The following is a 22592-nucleotide window of genomic DNA, read 5'->3' as shown; positions in this document are numbered from 1 at the left end:
TCAACTCTTTGGTCCTATTTCTACTTTGTTTCACTCGCTCTCTTGCTCTGTAACTGCTGGTGGAATGGCCCGGTTTATTTCTTCACTAGCAAGACGTTCAGGAAAAAGTCTCTGGAGATCCTTGGTCTGAAGAAGCGCTGGGTGAAACCGGCCGGAGCGTCAGCGAGGGAGAATAGCTCTACCCATAGTAACACCACCCATAATTATTCAGTCACAACTTGATGAGGAGGCGGCCGCTCCATGATATTCAATGTATATTATACATTTGTTGAGACTGTGTTAAAGTAATTATGAATTCCCTTCTTGCATGCTCCCAATATTTACTCCTATATAAAGATGCTACCGGGTCAATTCATATGTCCTTGGAGCCATTTATGCTGATTGTGCTGGAGATGCGGTCTGCAAACTATGAGTTGGAAACAATCTTCCCCAAAATATGATAATTGATATGTTAATATCCGCTTCCTTTGTCAACGTTAACGTTACAAGAATGCGATTTTAGAGACTTTCAAGAAATCAACATCAAGCAATTTCAATTTTCTGTCAAAATAATTCTGTGCCTTGAGAAATTATAGGTCGTCAGATTGTTTTATCTTTTGGATATCGTAGGTAAAGCGAAAAATAAGCAATTGTGATGATTTCTAGGGATGTAACACAGTAATTCAGTGCGGGAGTACTATTAGCAGTAGTGGTGGTTATTTTACCTGACTGCTTGTTAGTAAGCAACCAGAGGCCCGACGGCTTTAACTCCTCTCCGAGAGACCTGGTAGTGAGGATTAATATTATTGCCTTACCAAAGGGCACTAGCGCATCGCCTTGATGTCGAACTCGGGTCGCCAGATTACGAGACCACTGCTCTACCAGCTGAGCTATCGCGTCTCCTTTTATACATGGACCTGCATTATATTAAATTTGTTTAAAGTATATCAAAGTATATGCCTACATTTAATGTGCCGCATGTCATTAGCCTACCTGAACATGTTTAATGTTTTTGTTTTACACTTATTTGAATACGAAGTGAATTTCACAGTTGATGTAAAAAGAATGTAAAAAGAAATTGTAAATATTGTAAGGTTTGTATTAAGTTAATTGAATTAATTGTAGGAATGCTCGGATGTCAAAATTATATAGTTTGTTATCTGAAGTCGGAACTAACCTCGATTAGCGATTTGTTTCTATGTTAGCTTCGCGTTCCTTTTGCCAAAATATGAATGTATTATGTACGACTATATAATTTGCACGTCATGCATTTTTCTTATAGTTTACCTCTTTTTTTAGAAGAAATAATAAACAGATACATTTTGATGATTAAATAATCACATCAAATGAAATCGAGTAACTTTGATTTCATATTGATCTTACATTGCCGCAATGCTATTTTGCCGGCCACTTTAAGATGAATTAAATAAGGAGTGCTTTTCTCAACCGAAAAAAAGTTTGCTGTGTGATGTGAGTGTCGTATACTGGTTAGCTTTCAAAATATTTGTATACATAGATCGGATTCGAATCCAGTAGAGGTGCCGTGGATAAGTCACTGGACTGTTAATCGCTTCGTAGAGTTGCCAAAAGTATGCATGGCTGATCGTTAACGAAACGGAGTGGTGAATAAAAATGATAAAAGCTCACCTCCCTGTTGCTAGACGTAGGTACGTTTTCTTTTCCTATTTGACCATGCAATTTTTACAGAGCAACGATAATTTTTTGTAACAGCCATGCATGAAGTCTTTCGTCTTCATCGTTTGTTGTTAGGGTAGGCAGCCAGTGAAAACGAATTCGTTTAATAAAATTATGGAAATGCAAGCATTACTTTAAAAAAACGGAACTTTGTTATTCCTGGCTAATTTTTCCCGATTAAGGTGCCATATGAAAAGGGCAGAAAGTGAACTTTTTAGAATTGCGACTTTCTCTTTGAAATTCAGATACCGTTCGCCAAATAACTTTTTGGTACCCAAATTTCTTCAAATTGTTTTCAATCACTCATTCGTGAAATATGCACCAAATGAAAGAGGAGGATCTAAGCTTGACAAATATGTGTCATTTATTAATTACTGTTAAAATAAAGATATGGTCAAACATCGATAATTCTCGGTTTCGTTTTTTTCCGGGACGCACTATATAACCGACTAAGCATTTCTCGCCAATCGCATTTTAATAATTAATGTGTTCGACCAGCCATGAGAAAAGTGTATTTATCGCTAATTAAATTTATTTCATCCATTACGATATCATTAAAAGCGTATCTGCCATAGTTTACAGGAGGGATTAGAGCGCCCTGCAAGGTCACTGGACAGGTGGTTATCTCATCAAATCAGCTCTCAGTTAACATAAGAAAAAGAGGATCATGGGGGACCAATGGTCACCGATTAGGCATTGTTTGTTACATAGAGGGCGCAAGTAGCTACAAGTAGTGCAGTGGGCCTTTAAAAAGAAAACCTAGGTAAAATTAAACGTTTCTCGTGAAAACACATCCACAGGCCTACACGCAGCCCCGCACATACACAAACACACACCCACATACCCACGCACCTACCCTTCACACAACCAAACATGATAGATTTTCTTGTTGATTTTGAAATTCGATAAACATACACAATTCTAAAAAGATTTAAAAGTATAAGAATACATTCCATTGTTTTATTGAAGAACATTATGTTAAGTAAGTGTTCCACAATGAAAAGTAATGGTAACAGAGGTCGAGGAGAAACAAGACAAAATGGAAAATTAAAAGATATATATTTATTGTAAAAATCGTAAATATGGCTGTCGGTAAGAAAGGGAAAATGAAAACGATAATTAACCTACATGTATTTAAACATTTCCAATTACTGACAGAACGGAAAAGTCAAGAGTTGCTTTATAAAAAAAAGATATGTAAATCATCTGTATATTTCGTAACATTCTTCAGTTTTTGTCGCAGGTATGATGCGTCTGCTCTGAAAAGCTTGAGAATTTTGAGCAAATTGCATTCATCATAAATCAAATTCATTTCATCCATTATGAGATGATCTAAAAAGAAATTATAGTTAAAATATTGCCAATAATAAGGGTAATTGTGTTATCGACTGTTAATAAACCTTGGACAAATTTATTTCCAGTTCGGATGATAATTAGACCAATCATTTTAATTAATATAAAATATTAGTGACGCTTTGAATATATGCAATATATTACATTAATAAAGTTGGGCATAAAATTTGGTTGGTCGGTTACATCATTACAATATAATTTTTATAACCGATATTTAATATTTATAATATTTTGAGAGAGATTACTGATCTTAAATCTTAATACGATGTTCATACATTTCAAGATAAGAATCCATCGTCTTCTCTATTCCCTTTATGACGTCAGGGGTCATTTTATCACGTGGCATTGGCGTGCTTGGTGGCATGAAGCATGAGCTGTGCATAGCCCTGCCATAGAAATCAACCATATTCATCAGCTGGTCGTCTCCGCATTGCTTCCACGTCTTGAAGGTATCCAATGACGGGTCCCACTGCAGGAAAGATTCATCAAAGGGTAAACCCACCAGCTCGCAGTACTTCGTCATGATCTCCTTCGGGTGCGTCAGGAGATCATCGGCGTCAATGACGATGGGGTTCGGGTCAATCTCGTCGCGGACGTACTTCCAGAAGTCGTAGACGTCGGTTATATTATAGCTAGCTTCCATGTGCGGACAGTCGCGCAGGAGATCGAAGGTCTGTTCGTCGGCTGCTTCGCCGTGGAGGAGACCCTGTGATTTGGTGTGGTGGAAGTAGGAGTTACGGAAGGATTGGAGGGCTCTTTCAGGTGTCCGGATGAGGAAGGTATGCCGGAAGCCCTCGGGAAGGTACTGGTGCTTGTTTTCGCTCATGGCTAAACACATGTCCTTGACGAACACATAGCGTCCTTTTGCTGCTTCCAGTCTCGGTTTTACATTGGCGTATCTGATGTGGAAAAAAGAAGAAGAAATAATCACGAAAGTGCATATAGTTGCACACTGGTACATACTACTATACTACTACTACTACTACTACTACTACTACGTACTACTACTACTACTACTACTACTACTTCTATACTATATTATATCCTGGATCAAAAGTTTATTGATTTTCGATTGGTTGACAGCTCTTCACGTGACCATGAATATTTCAGCCATTTTGAGGTAGCTCTGAAAAAGTACTATGTGGTCGTACTATTGGGGAGTGGAAGTACTATTTGGGAGTTGAAGAAAAAGTTTTTTGTTAAAGATTGATTGTTGATGCAGGATATATAGCAAATATACACTGTCTTCTTTTTTAGTAACCTGTTTAAACTATGGGCCTCGGTTACTCGAATTATTTGCTAAGTTGGGGCTGCACTCGATCTCAGCAAATGGTACTATTGGAGTCAAGTACCTCTTGCCCATATTAACGAGAACCTCTCAAGACAGTGTATATTTGTATACTACTACAACTATAGGCCAAGTACTACTAAAAGGGAAGGTCAACTTTGATAGAAAGTTGTTTTGACAAAAAACACAGAAAAAAAGCAGAGCTAGAGAGAAAAATGTGGAATGAATGGATCACGGGGGAGAGGGATGCACTGTCCTCTTTTTAAAATTCTATCTTGCTTTCCCTACGAAACAAGGAAATGTGCCCATCGAATGTCTGTGCCCCTAACAAATTTCAGACCTCAAATGGAACTTGTAGGCACAAAACCTTGTCGATATCTGCACATAATAGTGTCTGCACTGTGAGACTCGGATGACAGCGCACTGCACTGCATTTAGGACATGTACCGAAGCTGCTATTTTGACACAGCCAGAGAGTGACAGAGCTAGGGTCTGCTCAAGGCTTTAGGAATTGTGATAAAGTTTCGAATTAGCGTCTGCGCTTGCAGACTGCACCCCCCCCCCCCTCCCCCTCAACACGATCATGACAAGAAATCTCCACTCCTGCATCATTATGTCGTAAAACCTACACGATACGTTCGGTGATGACGTTCGCCCCCGTCATTTTGCTTATCAGCTCCGTAGTCTTGGCGAAGACTTCCTCGTTGCCTTTGAGCTCCATTGGGAGGTCGACATCGAGATAGGTCTTGGCTTCCTTCGTGGACAGGAAGCACCAGACGAATGGTTCCGTCCATACCTGTGGATGGAAAATAATTGGGAAACCCTCCATGAATAGGTGAACTAAAGGCACAGGTACGGGGGCAGGGGAAACTACTACTAATTCTTCTATATACTACTACTACTACCACTGGTATTACTACTAGTACTTCTACCACTGGTACTACTACTATTTCTACTACTACTACTTCTACTACTTCTACTTCTACTACTGTAGTACTGGACTGGTATTACTACTATTCCTACTACTATTACTAATATCACTACTATACTACCACCACTGTCCTACTACCACTACTACTTCAACTACCACTACTACTACCACCACCACTACCAATAATACTACCATCATGACTATACATGTATCATCATCATAATCACCAACACCATTAATCATCGTAATCATCGTCAATATTATCACAATTTGTCATCATCATAGTAATCACCCTTACCGTCATCATCATCTTCACTTTCATAAATGTAACCATCACCCCCAGTTGATTATATTCAACAAGAAAACCTGATCGCAAATACTAAAGAAATCAACTCGAGTAAAATTCCAATGTCCTGTATTGCCTCTAGAAACCATATAGCCGGATTATTATGTAATTGATTATGTCTAGGAATTCGCCCATCTCAATACGCAATTAGGTACATGTTTATGCTATTGAAATTGCCTTGGTTTGATTTCTGGAAAGTCTTTGCGATTTTGTGACCACTACCTACCTCCATTCCTTTGATGAAGCTGATACATTTCGTAAACGCTGTTGACACTGTCCGAGGGCTACACCAGAGAAAAATCTTGACCTGCTCCTCCTTTCCTTCCGAAATATTGGCATTTATGTCACCCATAGTTTTGGATAATCACAATATTTGTACTATCTCTTCAAGTATTATCCAACAACTCAGAAAAATTCTACTATCGATTAGACAATGTGTCTTCTTCTTCGGGTTACATCTGCCTTCTTCAGGTTTGAAAATTCTTGCAGATGTTGTCTTGCTCTGTCTTGGTCTTGATGATACTTCTTAACATCCCATCAGGAACCAAGCGAAGGCTAGAGAAATGCGCACTTCTTTTTTTACCTGTACAAAGTCCTTGCACATTTAGGGCGTTGTGATTTTTACGAGAAGTTCTAGATGGAATTCTGAATATTCCTTGGTAAACGGCTTGTGTTTTTGAGAAATAAGGGCCCTTTCCCCTTTGGAATGATGGAAAGTTATCCACAAATCTAAATAGGTGTCAATTGTTGTTTTCTGCCCCTACTGCAGCCAGGTTATATTCACTGTACCAAACGAAGCGAATTGTAGGCACAATAGCCGTCGGGATATAACCTTATCCAGTCTATCGGTTTTCTATTGTTATCTATAGTTTGCTCGATATATGTTACGTAATAACTGCTTGAAGAGGGGAATAGTAGAACGATCAATAGCACGTGGTGTCGATTAGGGGTCAATATATTCGCTTAGCCCTGGCTCTGGCCTAGGGACCTGGATAGGAACTCATCACATAATAGTGGTGGATCCAGGATTCTGTAACGCGGGCCAGGGGGGGGGGGGGAGGCAATAACCTGAAAATGTTGCGATTTGTTTTCTTCTTGATCTTACTGATAAACGTTGTAAAACTACTACATGTTGAATAAGGGAAATATAGTGATTAAAGAAGAACACGTAGTAGAAAGAAAGAAGGGGCACTTACCATAGGTAAACAGTAGTGCTTATAAATATAAGTATGAGGATAAAGAATGATACATTGGGTATAATATACTTAAAATGGAGGTATTTTTGCCCCAGCACCCCACCCCTCCCCTGGAGCGCTGCCGATCTAAAGTAGTCCCTTGTCAGTTAGCAAACATTGCTAAAAGGGTACTATGAGGAGGGAAGCAGGAGGAAGGGGAGGAAGGGGAGGAGGAGGAGGAGGAGGAGGAGGAGGAGGCTAATGATAATGCTGATGGTACACGAGTGTGATGATGTTGATAGTGATGATGAAGATAGTTGTGGTGCTGATATTGATGATTATGGCGATGATTGTAATAATGATGATGGTGGTGATGATGCCCGCGCCGGTCATTGATGCTTTAACGGTGATGATGTTGATGGTGATGTTGATAACGGCGATGATTATGATGATGTCACTTAATGATGGTGATGATTTATGGCGTTTTAAAACAAGATTCAAAGGCGCGCGCAGGCTCCTACACTCAATACTTATTGGGAGTTGTGGAAAGATCCTCGAAAAGCTGTTCTTGGCTACGATATTGGGGACATTTCGCGTTGGTAAAATGGAACAATTAACTGCCGACACGATCTTCGAGAGATTTGGACACATGACATCGATCCAATTTCCTTGAGAAAGCACGCCATCATAATTTAGCGTTTTGATGAGACATGATATATCGAACTGGATAGAAAAATTATTTATTAAATTACCACAATGTAGCTCAAAAGATGATTTCCGTAGAAAACACATCGTGTCAAACAATGAAATACAACTATGTTGAGAAGATACACATCTTATCGTTATAGTATAACGATATTGTTAGTAAATTAAAGCAAGACGGTGGTAACATTATAATACATAACAAAAACATTTGGCTATAGATAACAATTATATGTCTCAACGTTTACTACATGTAGGCCTACTATCTAACATTCTTCGAGCAAAGCTTTGATATAATTGTTAAACTTTAATTTGTATGATGGGGGGGGGGGGAGCATTCGAGTCTTTTTCCTAATGTTTTCTGGTCATCAGGCTTTGCTGGAATGAACATGAATGAAGATGGTTCTGATGACTGAATTCGGGGAGGAATTTCTGTGCGATCTTTATAACTGATTCCCTGTTTTATCTCATTCAATCTTTAAATTATATGTACTTAATTACTTCCTCAAAACCAAATAAACTTTAAAACATCAACCAATTTAAAATTCGAACATTTTAGAACTTAATATATGCACTGACCTGATCACAAAACAAATATCAGTTTCAAATTTATTTTCCACATTGTATTATCCTCATGCAGGACATGTACAAATTACACAGTCATTTACAAAATATACATCATGGAAGAAGGATATCGTCTCGAGATTGTGTGTGATAAAGTGCTGAGATGGCACTGATTTTATCCCCGACATTTTTTTGTACCTCTGATAATGTTTACCTCTGACATTTTTACCTCTGACATTTTTACCTCTGATATTTTTACCTCTGACATTTTTAGCTCTAATATTTTTCCCTCTGACATTTTCCCTCTGACATTTTAACCTCTGACATTTTTACCTCTGACATTATACCTCTGATAATTTTACCTCTGACATTATTACCTCTGATTTTTTTTACCTCTGACATTAATTTTTACCTCTGATATTTTTACCTCTGACATATTTGGCTCTGACCATACCTCTGACATTATTATCTCTGATATTTTTACGTGGCACCCCCGGGATCACCGCCCCTGTCCCTGATTGAGTGAGCTGAGAGGGATGAAAGAGAGAAAATAAGAGGGGGGAGGTTCGAAAGGGTAGACTTAGTCTTGTAAGAAGGCGGAGGAAGGGTATGAAGAAAAAAACAGAGATCGTACAGGTACTAATGATAGCCCATACACCTAATATAAATTGGAATGAATAATGGTTGTCAAGACCACAGAACCCATGCACCCGTTTTCTGTCAGAGTTCTATGGATCCGACCATAGTTTTCCGACCATCGGGCTCTTTTCAAAATAAATGAAGAAAACCTCCTCGAGGACAGACTAGACGATGCAATCAGTAAGCTTCAATTTCGGATCGTAAGTTATTGTCACTCAAAATTCTTTATTTACGAATTATCGCACATTTTACCACTGTAATATTAGTGATTTGCATAATTTAAACGTGTGGGGGAATTGTGATGGGGCAATCATTAGTGTATGATAGTTCTGTGATAGTGTATGTAATCAATGACAAAATTGAGTTCTGCCTGCATTGCATTCTCATTTGTAGTGGAGGGTTTCCGCTGTATTGCGGACGTCAAACTGCGGGAGCTCGTGGGCAGCAATAGGCACTCTCCGGCCGTAGGCGTAGGGAATCCGAAGGCCTAGACATGCAGTAGATCTACGTGTACAACTACAGCTTATTGTGTATGGGGATCCTTAAAAATTATGCCCTAGTTTGCACAATTAACCTTTCACCTGACCTTTGCGTTGTAATTGTCATAAATTGTCACTGATTTTTGTGTTGTAATTGTCATAAATTGTCACTGATTTTTGTGTATCCTCCTGTGCTTCATTTGTATATCATTCCAATTCTAAAGATTAATTCAATTGTGCAAAAGTATCAAAATTTTGATTGATTTATAAAAATAGGGAAAATTAAGAAAGAACATAAAAATGTCAAACTTTATTTTCACAGTCATAATGTGGTCGTGTTCATTTCAAGAATAGGTTCCATGTATATTAAGTATGTAGCCTAGACCTAGTGTTACTTTTCATGAATTTATTTTTCTTTCTCGACTATTTCAGTGTCATTGTATAGAGTCTAGACCCCCTATTGTATATCGCTATCAGCATCACTTTATCAGTATTAGTTGGTTATTGCCCCTCAGATGTTCTTGAAATATATATACCTACATTAATCAATATTTTCACCTCCCCCCTTTTTTACAGGCCAGGAACATGTCCCTACCTCCAAATCAAAGCACAGCATCTAGTACCGTTATGTAAGGCAACCGCAGAGGTCGCACTCCCTTGAAAAAAAGCGATCCTCATTCATAGTCGTAGATGCATCGGTGAGCGACATGGAAGGAACACCAGATGCTGGGTCAAAGGTTAAAGATGAGAGGTCAGATGAAGATGACATCACTGTAGTTGAAGATGAGGATGAGGGCAGGGAGAAAGAAGCAGGAGGTTCGAGCGACGCTGCTTCGACTAAAAACAAGGTACACTTGGGGGCGGTAGATCCATTGCTTTTTCTCTTTCACGCTAAATCCAATAAGACCATAATCTCTGACAGGGGCAGGGAGGTGAAATAGAGTTGTAATCTTTAATATGATTATTATCTGATGAAGAGAAAAAAATATCCTAAATTTTGGCCCAGAATATATAATTTATTATGTATCAGGTGTAAATGGGTACCTGGAAGTGAGATATTCTTTGAATGCTTTAGCACCTATTCATGGTGGCTCAGCTTCAACTGTTGTAATGATGTAATACATTGTATTTTTTAAGCCCAGTAGAGTATATTCATATAAATGTGGTAGCTGTGATGTATACATGTAAATGTATTGTAATCTGTAATTTCTTATTTTCTTCTTTTATTTTTGCTCAGTTCCATTGTTGATTTTTTTGTTCTTGTTTCCTATTAGGATTCCGTAGACCAGGAGGGTGGCCAATCAGCTGATTCCAGGTCGAATGTCTTTGATTACGGCATACAGGGTGTGTTAGATGATGAGATGTCACCGCTAGAATCCAGACAAGGTACACATAAAGTCATCAAAAGTACATTTTAAAATATGGTGGCATTATTAATAGACTCCTTTCCCGGCAAGTTCCTGCAACTTGTGTATGTCCTGTACGACGCATGACACCCATTCATTTTATCAACATTTTTTCTTCTTCTTGATATCCCCATTGACTAATTTTTTAAATTCTGGTTTCAATGAGAATTGCATGAGAGAATAAGACAAGTGAAAGTTTGGAGAAAATCTGATAAAGAGTAGGAAAGGTATGAATTTCAAAATTGTAATAGATCACGTGCAAATAGGCAACTACAGTACATGTTCCTTATCTCTACCTCTTGGTTAATAATATTTTCATAGTTTTCCAATTTTTTGTTGATGAAATTTATTTCTCAAAGGGATGAAAAAAACAAAAACACGTAGGGTCAGGGAATAATTTTCCTCAAATTTTTTGATTAGCAATTTCAGCCGATGGATAAATATTTCAAATTAAATTCTGTACATTTCTATGGAAGAAAACTGCTACACAAAAGATATTTTGTATAGCAGTCATGCAAAAATGCATAGCAAATTGCGATGCGATACCAGGAAAATTATTCCCTGAGGGTGCATATTTTCTTGAGAGAAGATACAAACTAAATTATAAACTTGTTAGTACCAGGGCAGCAACCTTGTACCAATACATTTCTCATTTATATTTTACTCAGATTCCCACAGCACCAATTTTGATTCTGATGTGTCTGTTTGAAATGTATGACTTATATACATGAATGACCATTAGTGATGAGATTATAGGCAACTCCCCTTAAAATAAAGTTCTTTGACTATTAAACGCTAGTGTTATGTACCACTGAATTCTAATTGCATCCAATAATTGATTGCTTTGCATTTCATTTTTACTCAGATTCTTACAGCACCAATATATCATGTAGATATGTTCATTAGACCTAAAAAAAAAAGATGGGGTATTGCCCTTTGTGACCGTCCCAAAAATTTAAAATCTTCAGTCGGCTATTTATAAAAAAAAAAAAAATTCACTGTTTTTTAGAGAAAAAAAAATCTTAAAGCATTCAAAACTGAGAAATATCAGCCCAAAGACGGAGAAGAAAAGATTTCCTACCAACCAACCCTTTTTTTTGGCACCTAAAGGGCAATAAAACTTCTTCTTTTTGGTAGGCCTTTTTTTAGGCCATTATAAAATGCTCACGCTAGAACAAGGCTCTGTGTCTAATACTAGTGTTATGTATCACTAAATGTTCATATTATTGCTTTTCATTTTCACCCAGATTCTCACAGCACCAATGTTGATTCTGACGTGTCTGGTTTCCAGACCTCTTTGGATCAGGGCTTGGACCAAGGTGGCTGGTCCTGGAACAAGGAGTCAGAGGTGAGAGGAGACATACTTAAAGTACAAGTCCACTCCAAAAATAATTTGCTTTTAAATGATGCAGAAATACAAGTGAAACAGAAGAAAAAAAGATTTGAGTAAAATCTTTTAACTAATTAGTGGATAGTGAGGCAATGACGTCACAGACTCAAGAGTGAGTTGCCAATTTGTCTTGTGATTTTCAAAGTTATTCATGTCATCAAAAATTTATAAATTTCTTAAATAGTTATCTGATTTTGCTCAAATTTTTTTAGATTGGTTTATCTGATCTTTCTGCTTCTATTAAAAGTAAGTTATTTTTGGAGTGGACTTGCCCTTTAAGTCTCGTTCAGACGCGACAAAACCGCACTGGTCTTTGTTTGATGTAAAGTGTATTATCTATATAAGGCTTCCAAGTGGTACAATAAATCAGTGTATTTAATATCTTTAGCACAGTGTCCTGATGACTGATCAATATTGTTGTCGTATTGCTCAGTCATCAGGGAACTTCAACTATCGATATCGATATCACACAAAAACGAAGCCATATTTTTCTGAGGTTAGTCAAATTTTGTTATTTTGCTAGTCAGTTTGATATAGAAAATAATGATAATATTATATGGCTTTGTTTTAATGTGAAACAAGAATATATTGCTGTTGCTATGACAATATTGCACTCGTCTACGACTCATTCAATATTGTCATAGCCTGAGCGATATAACTTGTATCACACTCAAAGCCATCCAATATTATATAAATACACTTTACATTTCCTTTCTTATGACACAAAGCTCAGTGAATATGTGCATGATCTTTGTGGCATGCAGTTGCCATTCATTAACATGTTTTTTTTGGGGGGCAGTTTTCCACATCATATCTGGACGAGCCTCAACTGTAAAACCAAATACTTTTGCTCGCATGAAGTGTTCATGAATTTCGCGAGCTGTTCTGATTCACAAAAGTGTACTAGAGAATCATTGAATCACAACTGATACAGCAATGAATTTTTGCAATTCTAGAAGTTTCTTGCTTGAAAACAAACACTGTTGCTGACAAGTCCAAAGAGTTCCATGTTGTGAAAGTTACTGATTTTACAGTAACTTCTTGATTATGGAATTCTTTCATTCTCTAGGCTTAAAGGAGAATTTGTCCCAAACCAGAACCCAATCTTCCCTTTCAGAGATAAACATCAACCTTAAAAATAAGTTTGGTTTATTAACAGCAGAGAAATGATTCAGTGATAGGTTGATGAAAATCTCATGAAAAACAGAAAATTATCATCTGTTAATCTTATGAAAGATAAGAAGCAAGTAAAAAAAAAAAAAAAACAGCTCTGAGACAGGGCTGAGCAGCTCTCCCATTTGCATTCCCTGAAAATTCAGAGACTTAAGTTTTCACAGTTGTTGGTGAAGAAAGATTTTACTTCTTGAGGGTAGGAGAAAAGATGTGTGTACAAAATATATATGCATGGCACATGTGAAATATTTCTCCAGACAATTTAATTTAAACTGATGAGGCGTCCTAAAGGTACATGTATGTCACAGAGCTTACAATTTATGTTTGGTTAGTTCAAAAACTTTGAAAATTGTGAAATACCTGATTTTGTTTATCAAGTTAAAATGCTTAAACATTCACTGATCTCCTTCTCTCGGTTTTGTACTTTGTTAAAAGGGGGAGTCCAGCCTGATAACAAATTGATTTCAATTGAAGCAAAAGTGTTCCTGTTCAACAGATCAGTGAAAATTGGAACGAAATCTGATTTTTAAAAAAGGGGGGGGGGGGGATTTTGTAATGCTTGAAGTACACTAATCACTTGAACATAAATTGGCAACTCTGTGATTAATCTTGCGAGTCCTCCCCCACAGCACCTGTGTTCTTTTTCCTTCAAGGCTGATAAATTCAGATTGTACTTGTCTGGGATTCAGATGTATTTGTACTCTCTCAAACACAACACCTAACAATGTATTTCACATGCCTGTAAAAAAAAAAAGTGCAGAAGTGACAGTGATGCCCTTAGGCCATGTAAAAAAAATAAACATGTTTAGTGTCCCCGCCCGCTTCGTTTTTGGGGGTCGCCTCCCTTTTTGCTAAAATAGATTTAAAAAAAAAAAAATTACTGTTAGGGAAAATGTCCCGAGGGGCCATTTTGAGCAGCCATTTTGAAAGAAAAAAAAAAAGAAAAAAGGGCCTCCTCCTTCCTATCTTTCAAAAAGGCAGGACGCTAAACATGTTTTTTTTATAAATTTGGCCTTATCTCCTTTCTTCCAAAGATCATCCAACCATATATGAGCAACGGCCTCAGGGAAGTGTATTTTGAGTGTGAAATCTGTCACAAAAAGCTGTCGTGCAAGTCTAACTTGGGTCGCCATATCAAGGAGCAGCACAGTACCATTAAGCGCACCTACTCCTGCCTCCAGTGCCTGGCAGAGTTCAGGCGGAGGTGTGATCTCAAGGTGCACTACGCCAAGCGCCATCCGGACGAGATCTATGAGACCGAATCCATCAATTACCAGGTCTCGAGATGCGAAACGGACTTCTCCAGAGGTGCTTTGTACCTTGGAGATCAGCAGACGTCCGCTGAGTTGCCGGAAGTGTTAGAAGTGCAAAGACAGGTTCCGCAGAACTCGCATTCTGCAATCCCTGTCAGGACCTCGGGTATCGATCCATTCGATCATCATGCTCCCGTGACCGGTCAAGACAGGGTCACAACTCGTCTGTACAGACAGGGAATAGCTGCACCTAACTCAGAAACTGACTTCCTTTACCAGGCACCAAGAAGTCAAGTCAGCTTGGAGAGTGGGGCAATCCAAAGAACATTCAACCCTGCTGTGATAGGAATAGGCAATGATGAATCTCGACAGAGAGGGCGCGCAACTCTTAGCCAGAGGAACCATGACTATCCCAGTTGCAGGAGTCTGATGAAGCAGGTGGCTGATAAAAGGGATGCCGGTGGAACATCGTCCAGACAAGTAGGAGGCAAAGACTTAGAGAGCAATGCAGGACAAGGGCATGTGCCACATGGTAAAAGACATTGCCCTGACTCCCTTCAGAGTGCTGCCTCAGGGGATGCGAATGTCCAGATTATTAATGTCGTTGGTAATGTTGACCTAGAGGGTGGGCGTAATCATGATGGAGGCAATACCAATGAGAGTAAAAGGAATAACACTGATAAGGGAGCACAGCTACCGTCACTAGAGAGCAGAAAGAAGAGTGGTCTTTCACGTGATACATCAAAATATGCTGAACTTGACAATCGAACTAGAAGTTCAAATAAGAAAGAGCAGGGTAAACATAATGCGTCTCTGAGGGTTGAGGGCGCTGTTGATCAGGGTTCAAGCAAAGGTTCATCTGATTTAAGAAGTGGAAGTCGGTGTGATGCGTCTATGTCTACTCAAAATCGAAATAGAAGATTCACTGTAACAGAACAAGATGATGCCATCTCTATGCAGAGGCAAACACATGGCAAGAGAACCAAGAGAAGTGGAGACCAAGTTGTTGATGAACGGCACAACAGGAAGTTAACAAGTCCATTGTCAAAGTCAAGAAGCCTCGTAAATAAGAAGAGAAAATTATACATCAAGTGTAAAAGATTTGCAGCTGCTTATGAGAACAAAATGCAGAATGCATCAGTAAAGGGATGTACGTTGAATAAGAAGCCTGTGGCCATGCCGAAATTGTTATTGGCGCAAAGAGCAAATGCTCCAGTTCTTGGAGGTCCCGCTGCAGATCTGTCTCGAAGCAATCAGCATCGCAATGTCTCACAGGATGTGCAGACCACTGGGACAAGAGAAGCTGGAATGGAAGCTGCTGATGAAGGCATTGCAGATACAAACAAAAAGGAAACCTGTGGCACACAGACTGATCTGAAACTGGACAGTGATCAAAGGAAATGGAAAGATACAAGTCATCGTGAGACAAACCGGAGACAATCCCCAGTACAAAGAGTCACAGGCCATAGCTCAGAGAGTTCCTCTTCTAACACTTCACTTCCTTTGTTGCTAGACCAGTTTGGTCCTCGACTAACTGAATACGAGGAACGCTCAACTATTGAGGACTTTGGAGCAGAAGGAGCGCTTATTCGCCGTGAGGTTACAGAAAGAAAATACAAAATGGACCCTGCGGAAGGAAGGTCCATTGTCAAAACTGAAATAGGATGAGGGCATGAGGCATTGTTCATAAAGCGTAAGAATAAGATGTTGCCTCAAGAATGGTACAAATAACCTCAAGTGCATGTGTTGAACTCCATTTTCAATGACTCTAACTCAAAGCAGACTCGGCAACAATCTAATGCAAACATTTTCCTCTTCTCTGTTTCAGCATGGTTCAAGAGAGATGATGCCAGCATCGAAAGGAACAGTCAAGGTACGAAGATTCCAATGTGGCATCTGTGGGACCAACTTCACGCTGCTCAAGAACGCCAAGAGACACTATCGATGCCAGCATCTGAACTACTACTACTGGTGCAAGTATTGCCCCAATGGAAGAGAGACCAGGAGGTACACGCGGAGAGAGTTCTTGGAAGACCACTTTCTCTCTCATCATCCAGAGATGATTTGTGAGGTTGCAGAAGTGGGTAAATCAGGACGCACAGATGAGTATAATATTGTATGTGTGGACATTTATGAAGATGAGGAGGAGGAAGAGGAGGTGGGTTTGGATGTAGTTACTACTTCTGATGCTATCCCTCCAGCAAGATCAACCCTTGAACCAGCTTCTTCTCGAGGAGCCTTTGAAGGTTCACTTCTCCTCCAGCATGCAGAACAAAGGGAGAACATGAGATCTGAGACAAATGCTAGAGGCAACTATATCAATCTTGCGGATTACCATGGCTTTGCTAACGACTCGCATCTGTCAGGATCAAATAGTTCAGGATCAAATACCGCAGGGTCTGTGCTAAAGCGAATGCAACAGACATCTCCTGTGAATGAACAGAGTAACAAAGTAAGGAGGATTGAAAATGAGAGAAGTATCAATTTAGAATGTGATATGTCATATTCTGATGGAATACTTCATGAGCGAGATGTTTCACAGGGTGTCAACAGATGGGTTTCCCCAAGTGGACAAAGTCTCTCCTCTCGGGTGAATATAAATGTTCCGAATCAAAGTGCCTTGACGACTTCAAGGAGTCAATGCACCAGGCAAGATGGTTCCTACAGTGGTCATCCAATGCTCCACGATCCTGCAGCGAGGGCGCATGACTGCCTTGTCATCGGCAGCGCAATCACACCCTTGGACAAGGACACAACCCTGGCACCTTCCCCATCCTCTGTCCAACCTTCCACCAAGCATGCATCTCCTCAAATGGCCAGTTCAAGTACAAGGCACCCTCAAAGTCAGAACACACACCAACAACCAAAGAGACAGAATCACCTCTTGCCTAATCAACGACAACATACCAATATGGGTAATGCCTCTGATACTGGTAGAAACATCACAGAGGAAGGGAATATTGTGATATCAAGCAGCGATACCACTTGTCGCAAGCAGCGGAGAGAGGCTAGACATCAGCAACGCTTCAAGGAAGTCGTTGTTACCGAAGGAGACGCCCCAGCTACCAATTCTCTCTCCTGCAAGGAAATCCTGGAGAAATACCATCATAATATCAGCAAATACAGCAAGGAGATTGAGTGCAAGTATGACTCTAGCGGGCGAGTGGTACGTCGAAAAATTGTCAAACATGTGTTCGTTTTTAGCAATTCGCAATCGCAAATGTCTCGAGGAGAGTTGGTGGAAACGCAAGCTGCAGATAGAAGTGCCTCTAGGTGAAAAGTTTGAAACTCCTGAAGGATACTAGGAATTGATTTTGTTTATTTTTGCTAATCATTGTCTCAAATGCTATGATATCATGATTGTGAAGTCAGGGATATGTGGAGAACAAATTGTGTATAGACCTGTGCCTGTGACTTTGAAGAGACAAAGAAGTAATGAACGGATTACAGGGTGTTTAAAAAAAACTATGTGCTTGCATGCCTCAGGCACTCTAAATATGCTACAGGCAAACAGATTGATAATGTACTTACAGTGTGTCATTACACGTACATGTACAGGTGTATGTCCCTTTTTAAACAAAATGCTGAGTATACATTGTGTATCTGGAAAATCACTTTTCAGCCATCGTTGTTGTGTAGATTTTTGGTTCATTATTTTGCCTTGAATATATCCCCACCTAGCTGTGCCATTGTGTTAGAGGATTTGCCACACATTACCTGCCAAAACAGGAACATTGAGATTAAAATCATTGTTTCATTATTGAAGAAACTTCACATCACTTTTAATACTGGTAGTTTGTTGTCTTTGCAAAAATAAAAATCTATGTACTTTTTGTACAAACTTTCACCATAATGATCTTGACATTAATCTTCTTGTTAATTGACATTGGCTACATAATGCTGATATTGCCATTCACCTGTACACAAGGTTTTATAGCTTGCATTAATGTAACCCAAACTAAATGAACAGTTGTGTTTTGGTGAATTAGGAATCTGTGTTCACGTATTTCACAATTTTAGCCCTATTGCTGTCATATTTCTATAGCAAATTGCTCACAATCAAACTTACTCACTGAATCAATTTCAGGGATTTTAGCGTATTGTGACACTGTCATCACTAACAAGTTTAGTAAAACGGCAATGATAAATAACGTGAAAATACCCTTTGAATGTTTTCAAATCACCTTCAAGTATATGAAATATGGGAAAATGTTTTGTAGGGCTGTGCACCTTTTTATTTAATGTATGGGAAACGGGATGAGATTTGCTGTTCTGTGATTTGTATGACTCCAGGCCACACAGTAACAAAAATTTGATGTAAAAATATTGCCAAGTACGGTGTACTTCTGGGCTTATTTTGCCCGTACACATAATTTATACTACATGTTAAACATCCCTCCTGTGTAACATTATAAACATTTGTTTTGTAAAAAGAAAGGAAAAAACAAAACTGAGTGTAATCACTTAGCGATTCTTCTTAAAGTATACCAGTCGCACAAAGTATTTGTTCCAATGTTAGTAGTTCCATGCCGTGATAGTATCATTATGCGCTTCAGATATTACTTATAAAAAGAGAATTTGCAAGTTTTAATACACCATCAATTAACATAAAAGCAACTTTTGAGTACCGGTAGACTACTTGACGCACCTGTACACGCTCGCATGAACCCAAGTCACCCTTGGGTTCCGTATGCACATTTTATTATCTTCATACTTCATTAGCTCACAGAGGAGAAGGGTGTTGTATTTTATAGGCTGATTTCATACATTCTAGCTGTACTCAATTTTTTTTTAGGGGATTGGTACACTTTAAGCTAACAACTCAATCTTATTTTCATAATACAGTGTATTGACTGAGTCAAACTGATATACATGTACATGTATGTGTGCGTTTCACAGCTCCATAAACTATCAACACTCCTTCATGGGATGTGCATTCTGTTTGATCTCAGTATTCGCTGTAATAGATGATTATGGAATAAGGGCATGCAATGTATGTCTTTAGATTTTCGTTTTATTAATAACAATCCAAGATTTTCTTAGCCAAAATTGTGCAATATTGATGCTTTTGAAGTCCAATTTATCGTTCAAATCTTTGAATACAAAACAAAATACAGTGAAACCTGTCTATAGAGACCACCCAAGGGAGACAAGAAAATTGGTCTTTATAGATAGCTAGGTGGTCTTCATGTACAGGTGGTCACTATTAAAAGCAGGTTTGACTGTATATGTAACAAACTCTTGCCCTTTCTGTTATAAATACAGCTTTCTTTACCAAGCTTCAATCATTTAGCACATGTAGCGCATCTCATTAAAAACTATTAATCAGTATTAATTGAAACATCTTTGTAAAAAAGGTTAATTAAAGCAAATTTTGCATGCACCAACATATGAATCTGGTATCTACATATATTTTTGTGTAAGAGTTTTTTTAATTTCTTTTGAAATGAAGTGGGAGGCTTACGTATACATATTGATGTAGATAGGGAAACTTGCTATAAAAACAGGCATACTTGCACTCGATATTATTAAAGAATGGCATGCACTTTTGATCGATAATGCAACTCAAACTTGTCAACTGTATCAAGCTGAATTGTGCACACTATGATTCTATGAAGTGAAAGAGTAGAATTATGTTGAAATAAAATTTGTGTCATTTAAAAAAAATTGTATTTGTTAATTAACTGTGTTCTGAAGTATTGAATGGATGATTCCTTCTTGCCAACAAAATTGGTGGAACCTCCTCGGTCTATGTCTCAAATTTTGTCTACTTAGAGACATAGTGCGTTGACGTACATGTGTATATCTTCATTCACAGAGTTGAAGGGCAAGTCTGGCTCATTCGCAAGTTGAATCAAATAAGTAGAGAAAAATTAAATAAACAGTACAATGATCAGATGAAAAATAGGACAGTATGGAATTAAAAATTTGTGCATAATTTCATGAAACGGTGATATGTATCACTAATCACTAATGGGAAACTCTTTGGTATTACTTTCGCTGTATGCAAACTAGCAAGTTGATGATGTCCTCTAACGTTACTGTAGGTAGTTAAAGATAAAGTTGAGTTCTGGGCCCTGTCTTACAAAGAGTTGAAATCAATCGCAACTTATTTGCGATTGATTTCAATCACAACTATGTACATAAAAGATAGGAGACAGCTAACTTGCGATTGATTAGATGACTTACGATTGATTTTAATCAATCCTAAACTCTTTGTAAGACAGGGCCCTGGTCATGCAATTGCATTGTGAAAGAAACGATGTTGAATCATTTCAGAAAAGGTTGATAATCTAGCATATAAGTGTGTACTGCAAGGTTCTGGAATCATCAAAATCATAAGAAATTTGGCCCAGTCTTTGTAAAGTTACAAGCACTGTACACAGAAAGATGTATATGGGACTACGCACACGTGCGCGACACGTACGTTTATCTCTCACACACCAATAGATAAACTAATTTACCAAATATATCAATTAGTAGGCGGTTTCCCGGCAAAAAATTTATCATCATGTATTAGTCAAAACATATTCTTTCACATGATTGGTAATAAGAGCTTCCATTTCATTTTTTGAAATTGGGGTGTTTCCAATACTGGTCTTTACCTTTAATGCCCTTCTGATGAGTTTATCATGCACATACAAGAGAATAAATATCTGTTCTTTTTTTTGTTGATGTTTATAATGTTGAGATTCTAATTTTACAGCCTGTGCAAAGTCTTTGTCAACAGCTGATCATAATGCTAGAGAGCTCATTTTTAAATATTTTAATTTTTATCAAAAATCCTGGTCTGCTGTAATTCCATGGTCTTATGTATAAAACGTGTCTTTACCTTTTTTTTCTGTTGTTATCTTTGTATATGATATATCACATGGACACTTGTAATACAGAGCATGTTTTATTTTTCAGGTCAATCGTCTAAGCCACCTTTCCTTGTAATAAAAGAGATGATACTTTATGTGATTAATTGTCTTTTAGTGATATTTTCATTTGAGAACAGATACGAACAATGTTTGGACTGCTTTCAGTTGGTTAAATCGTTTAACAATGTTAAATCTGAGATGCACGGCCCTACGTGTTATTAGTGTCTGTGATATGGTGTAATATTGAAGCCCTAAAAAAAAATCGCGCTTCAAAATGATCAAGAAGTGCCTCAAAAAAGAAAAAATCTTTGAGTGACCGGTTTTACCATACTCGTTTCCCCCAATAGACTGTAGTGTTATGAAAACCGTCCAGTGAACGGTTTTCCAAATTTGTAATTACAATCATAAATATCTTGATAATCAGACAGGCGATCGGCTTGTAAAAGTCATGGGGTTCCTGACTGACCTAAAGGTTTATAATCATCATTGCAGCATGAGCTAAATCCAGGATTTTTTTTCAAAATCTGAGACAAAGATACCGGATCCCTTTTTAAGTCTGTGCTTGGCTTTATAGAGAAGAGAATGAGTTATGGTTTTTGTGTAAAGGCATTCATGAATGTGAACCTTTGTGTAATGAATTAAAAAGGGGGGGGGGGCATGGAGGTAGGGGGAAGAGGGTGGAGCAAACGATAGAGGTATGAAGAAGAGAGAGAGAGAGAGAGAGAGAGAGAGAGATGAGAAAGAGATAGAAAGATAGGGAGGGAGGAATTAAAGAAAAAGAGAGATAGAAAGATAGGGATCGAGGGAGGAAGAAAGAAAAAGAGAGATAAGAAGAGAGAGAGAGAACAAAGAGATGAGAAAGAGATAGAAAGATAGGGAGGGAGAAAGAAAGAAAAAGAGAGATGAGAAGAGATAGAAAGATAGGGAGGGAAGAAGAAAGAAAAAGAGAGATGAGAAGAGATAGAAAGATAGGGATCGAGGGAGGAAGAAAGAAAAAGAGAGATGAGAAGAGATAGAAAGATAGGGAGGGAGAAAGAAAGAAAAAGAGAGATGAGAAGAGATAGAAAGATAGGGATCGAGGGAGGAAGAAAGAAAAAGAGAGATGAGAAGAGATAGAAAGATAGGGATCGAGGGAGGAAGAAAGAAAAAGAGAGATGAGAAGAGATAGAAAGATAGGGAGGGAGGGAGAAGGGGAAAGACAAATGGAGGGGGGGGGGGTGAGAGCATCGAATATTAAATGGAGATGCAATAGTAAATAAATGAAAAAAGGCCGGAGGAGATATATTGGAAACAAACACTTGAGCCTTATTAACTGGTAAACATCAGGATATTTAACGTATGTTATTATTAGGGTTA

The 22592-nt window shown here is 38.3% G+C and overlaps 2 protein-coding genes across 4 annotated transcripts; one reads left to right on the top strand and one right to left on the bottom strand.

Annotated features, from left to right (window-relative positions):
* Window positions 1-2604: 2604 nt before the first annotated feature.
* On the bottom strand, window positions 2605-6361 carry LOC105441749. The gene is made up of 3 exons (XM_011673168.2): window positions 5819-6361; window positions 4945-5111; window positions 2605-3926 (listed from the first exon to the last, which is right to left on the bottom strand). Exons 1-3 carry the CDS (start codon window positions 5942-5944, stop codon window positions 3278-3280), a joined length of 942 nt encoding a protein of 313 aa, XP_011671470.1. The 5' UTR covers window positions 5945-6361; the 3' UTR covers window positions 2605-3277.
* Window positions 6362-9692: 3331 nt separating this feature from the next.
* LOC100888782 lies at window positions 9693-17796 on the top strand. 3 transcript variants are annotated; one of them, XM_030987987.1, is made up of 5 exons: window positions 9693-9999; window positions 10426-10537; window positions 11805-11905; window positions 14155-16066; window positions 16202-16301. In XM_030987987.1, the coding sequence occupies exons 1-4, from the start codon at window positions 9859-9861 to the stop codon at window positions 16039-16041; spliced, it is 2241 nt and encodes a 746-aa protein (XP_030843847.1). In that variant the 5' UTR covers window positions 9693-9858; the 3' UTR covers window positions 16042-16066; window positions 16202-16301. The 3 variants fall into 3 exon arrangements, with proteins under 3 accessions (XP_030843847.1, XP_011671472.1, XP_011671473.1); XM_011673170.2 differs by having other exon boundaries at window positions 14155-16318; XM_011673171.2 differs by lacking the exon at window positions 14155-16066 and having other exon boundaries at window positions 9696-9999; window positions 16202-17796.
* Window positions 17797-22592: the final 4796 nt, after the last annotated feature.

Source organism: Strongylocentrotus purpuratus, unplaced genomic scaffold (assembly GCF_000002235.5).
Source record: "Strongylocentrotus purpuratus isolate Spur 01 unplaced genomic scaffold, Spur_5.0 spur5_scaffold_17, whole genome shotgun sequence".
In the NCBI taxonomy this organism is placed as follows: domain Eukaryota; kingdom Metazoa; phylum Echinodermata; class Echinoidea; order Camarodonta; family Strongylocentrotidae; genus Strongylocentrotus; species Strongylocentrotus purpuratus.
Note: the sequence above shows the minus strand (reverse complement) of the source record. Positions and strands in the feature narration are given on the sequence as shown.

What these genes read in the sequence shown, in the direction of transcription:
- LOC105441749 (XM_011673168.2), bottom strand. Translation starts at nt 5,944, where the DNA reads ATGGGTGACATAAATGCCAATATTTCGGAAGGAAAGGAGGAGCAGGTC. An exon ending in GCTTCATCAAAGGAATGGAG is followed by an intron (nt 5,112 to 5,818) that starts GTAGGTAGTGGT and finishes TTCCATCCACAG; the next exon opens with GTATGGACGGAACCATTCGT. An exon ending in GTCATCACCGAACGTATCGT is followed by an intron (nt 3,927 to 4,944) that starts GTAGGTTTTACG and finishes TTTCCACATCAG; the next exon opens with ATACGCCAATGTAAAACCGA.
- LOC100888782 (XM_011673170.2), top strand. Translation starts at nt 9,859, where the DNA reads ATGGAAGGAACACCAGATGCTGGGTCAAAGGTTAAAGATGAGAGGTCA. An exon ending in CTGCTTCGACTAAAAACAAG is followed by an intron (nt 10,000 to 10,425) that starts GTACACTTGGGG and finishes GTTTCCTATTAG; the next exon opens with GATTCCGTAGACCAGGAGGG. An exon ending in ACCGCTAGAATCCAGACAAG is followed by an intron (nt 10,538 to 11,804) that starts GTACACATAAAG and finishes ATTTTCACCCAG; the next exon opens with ATTCTCACAGCACCAATGTT.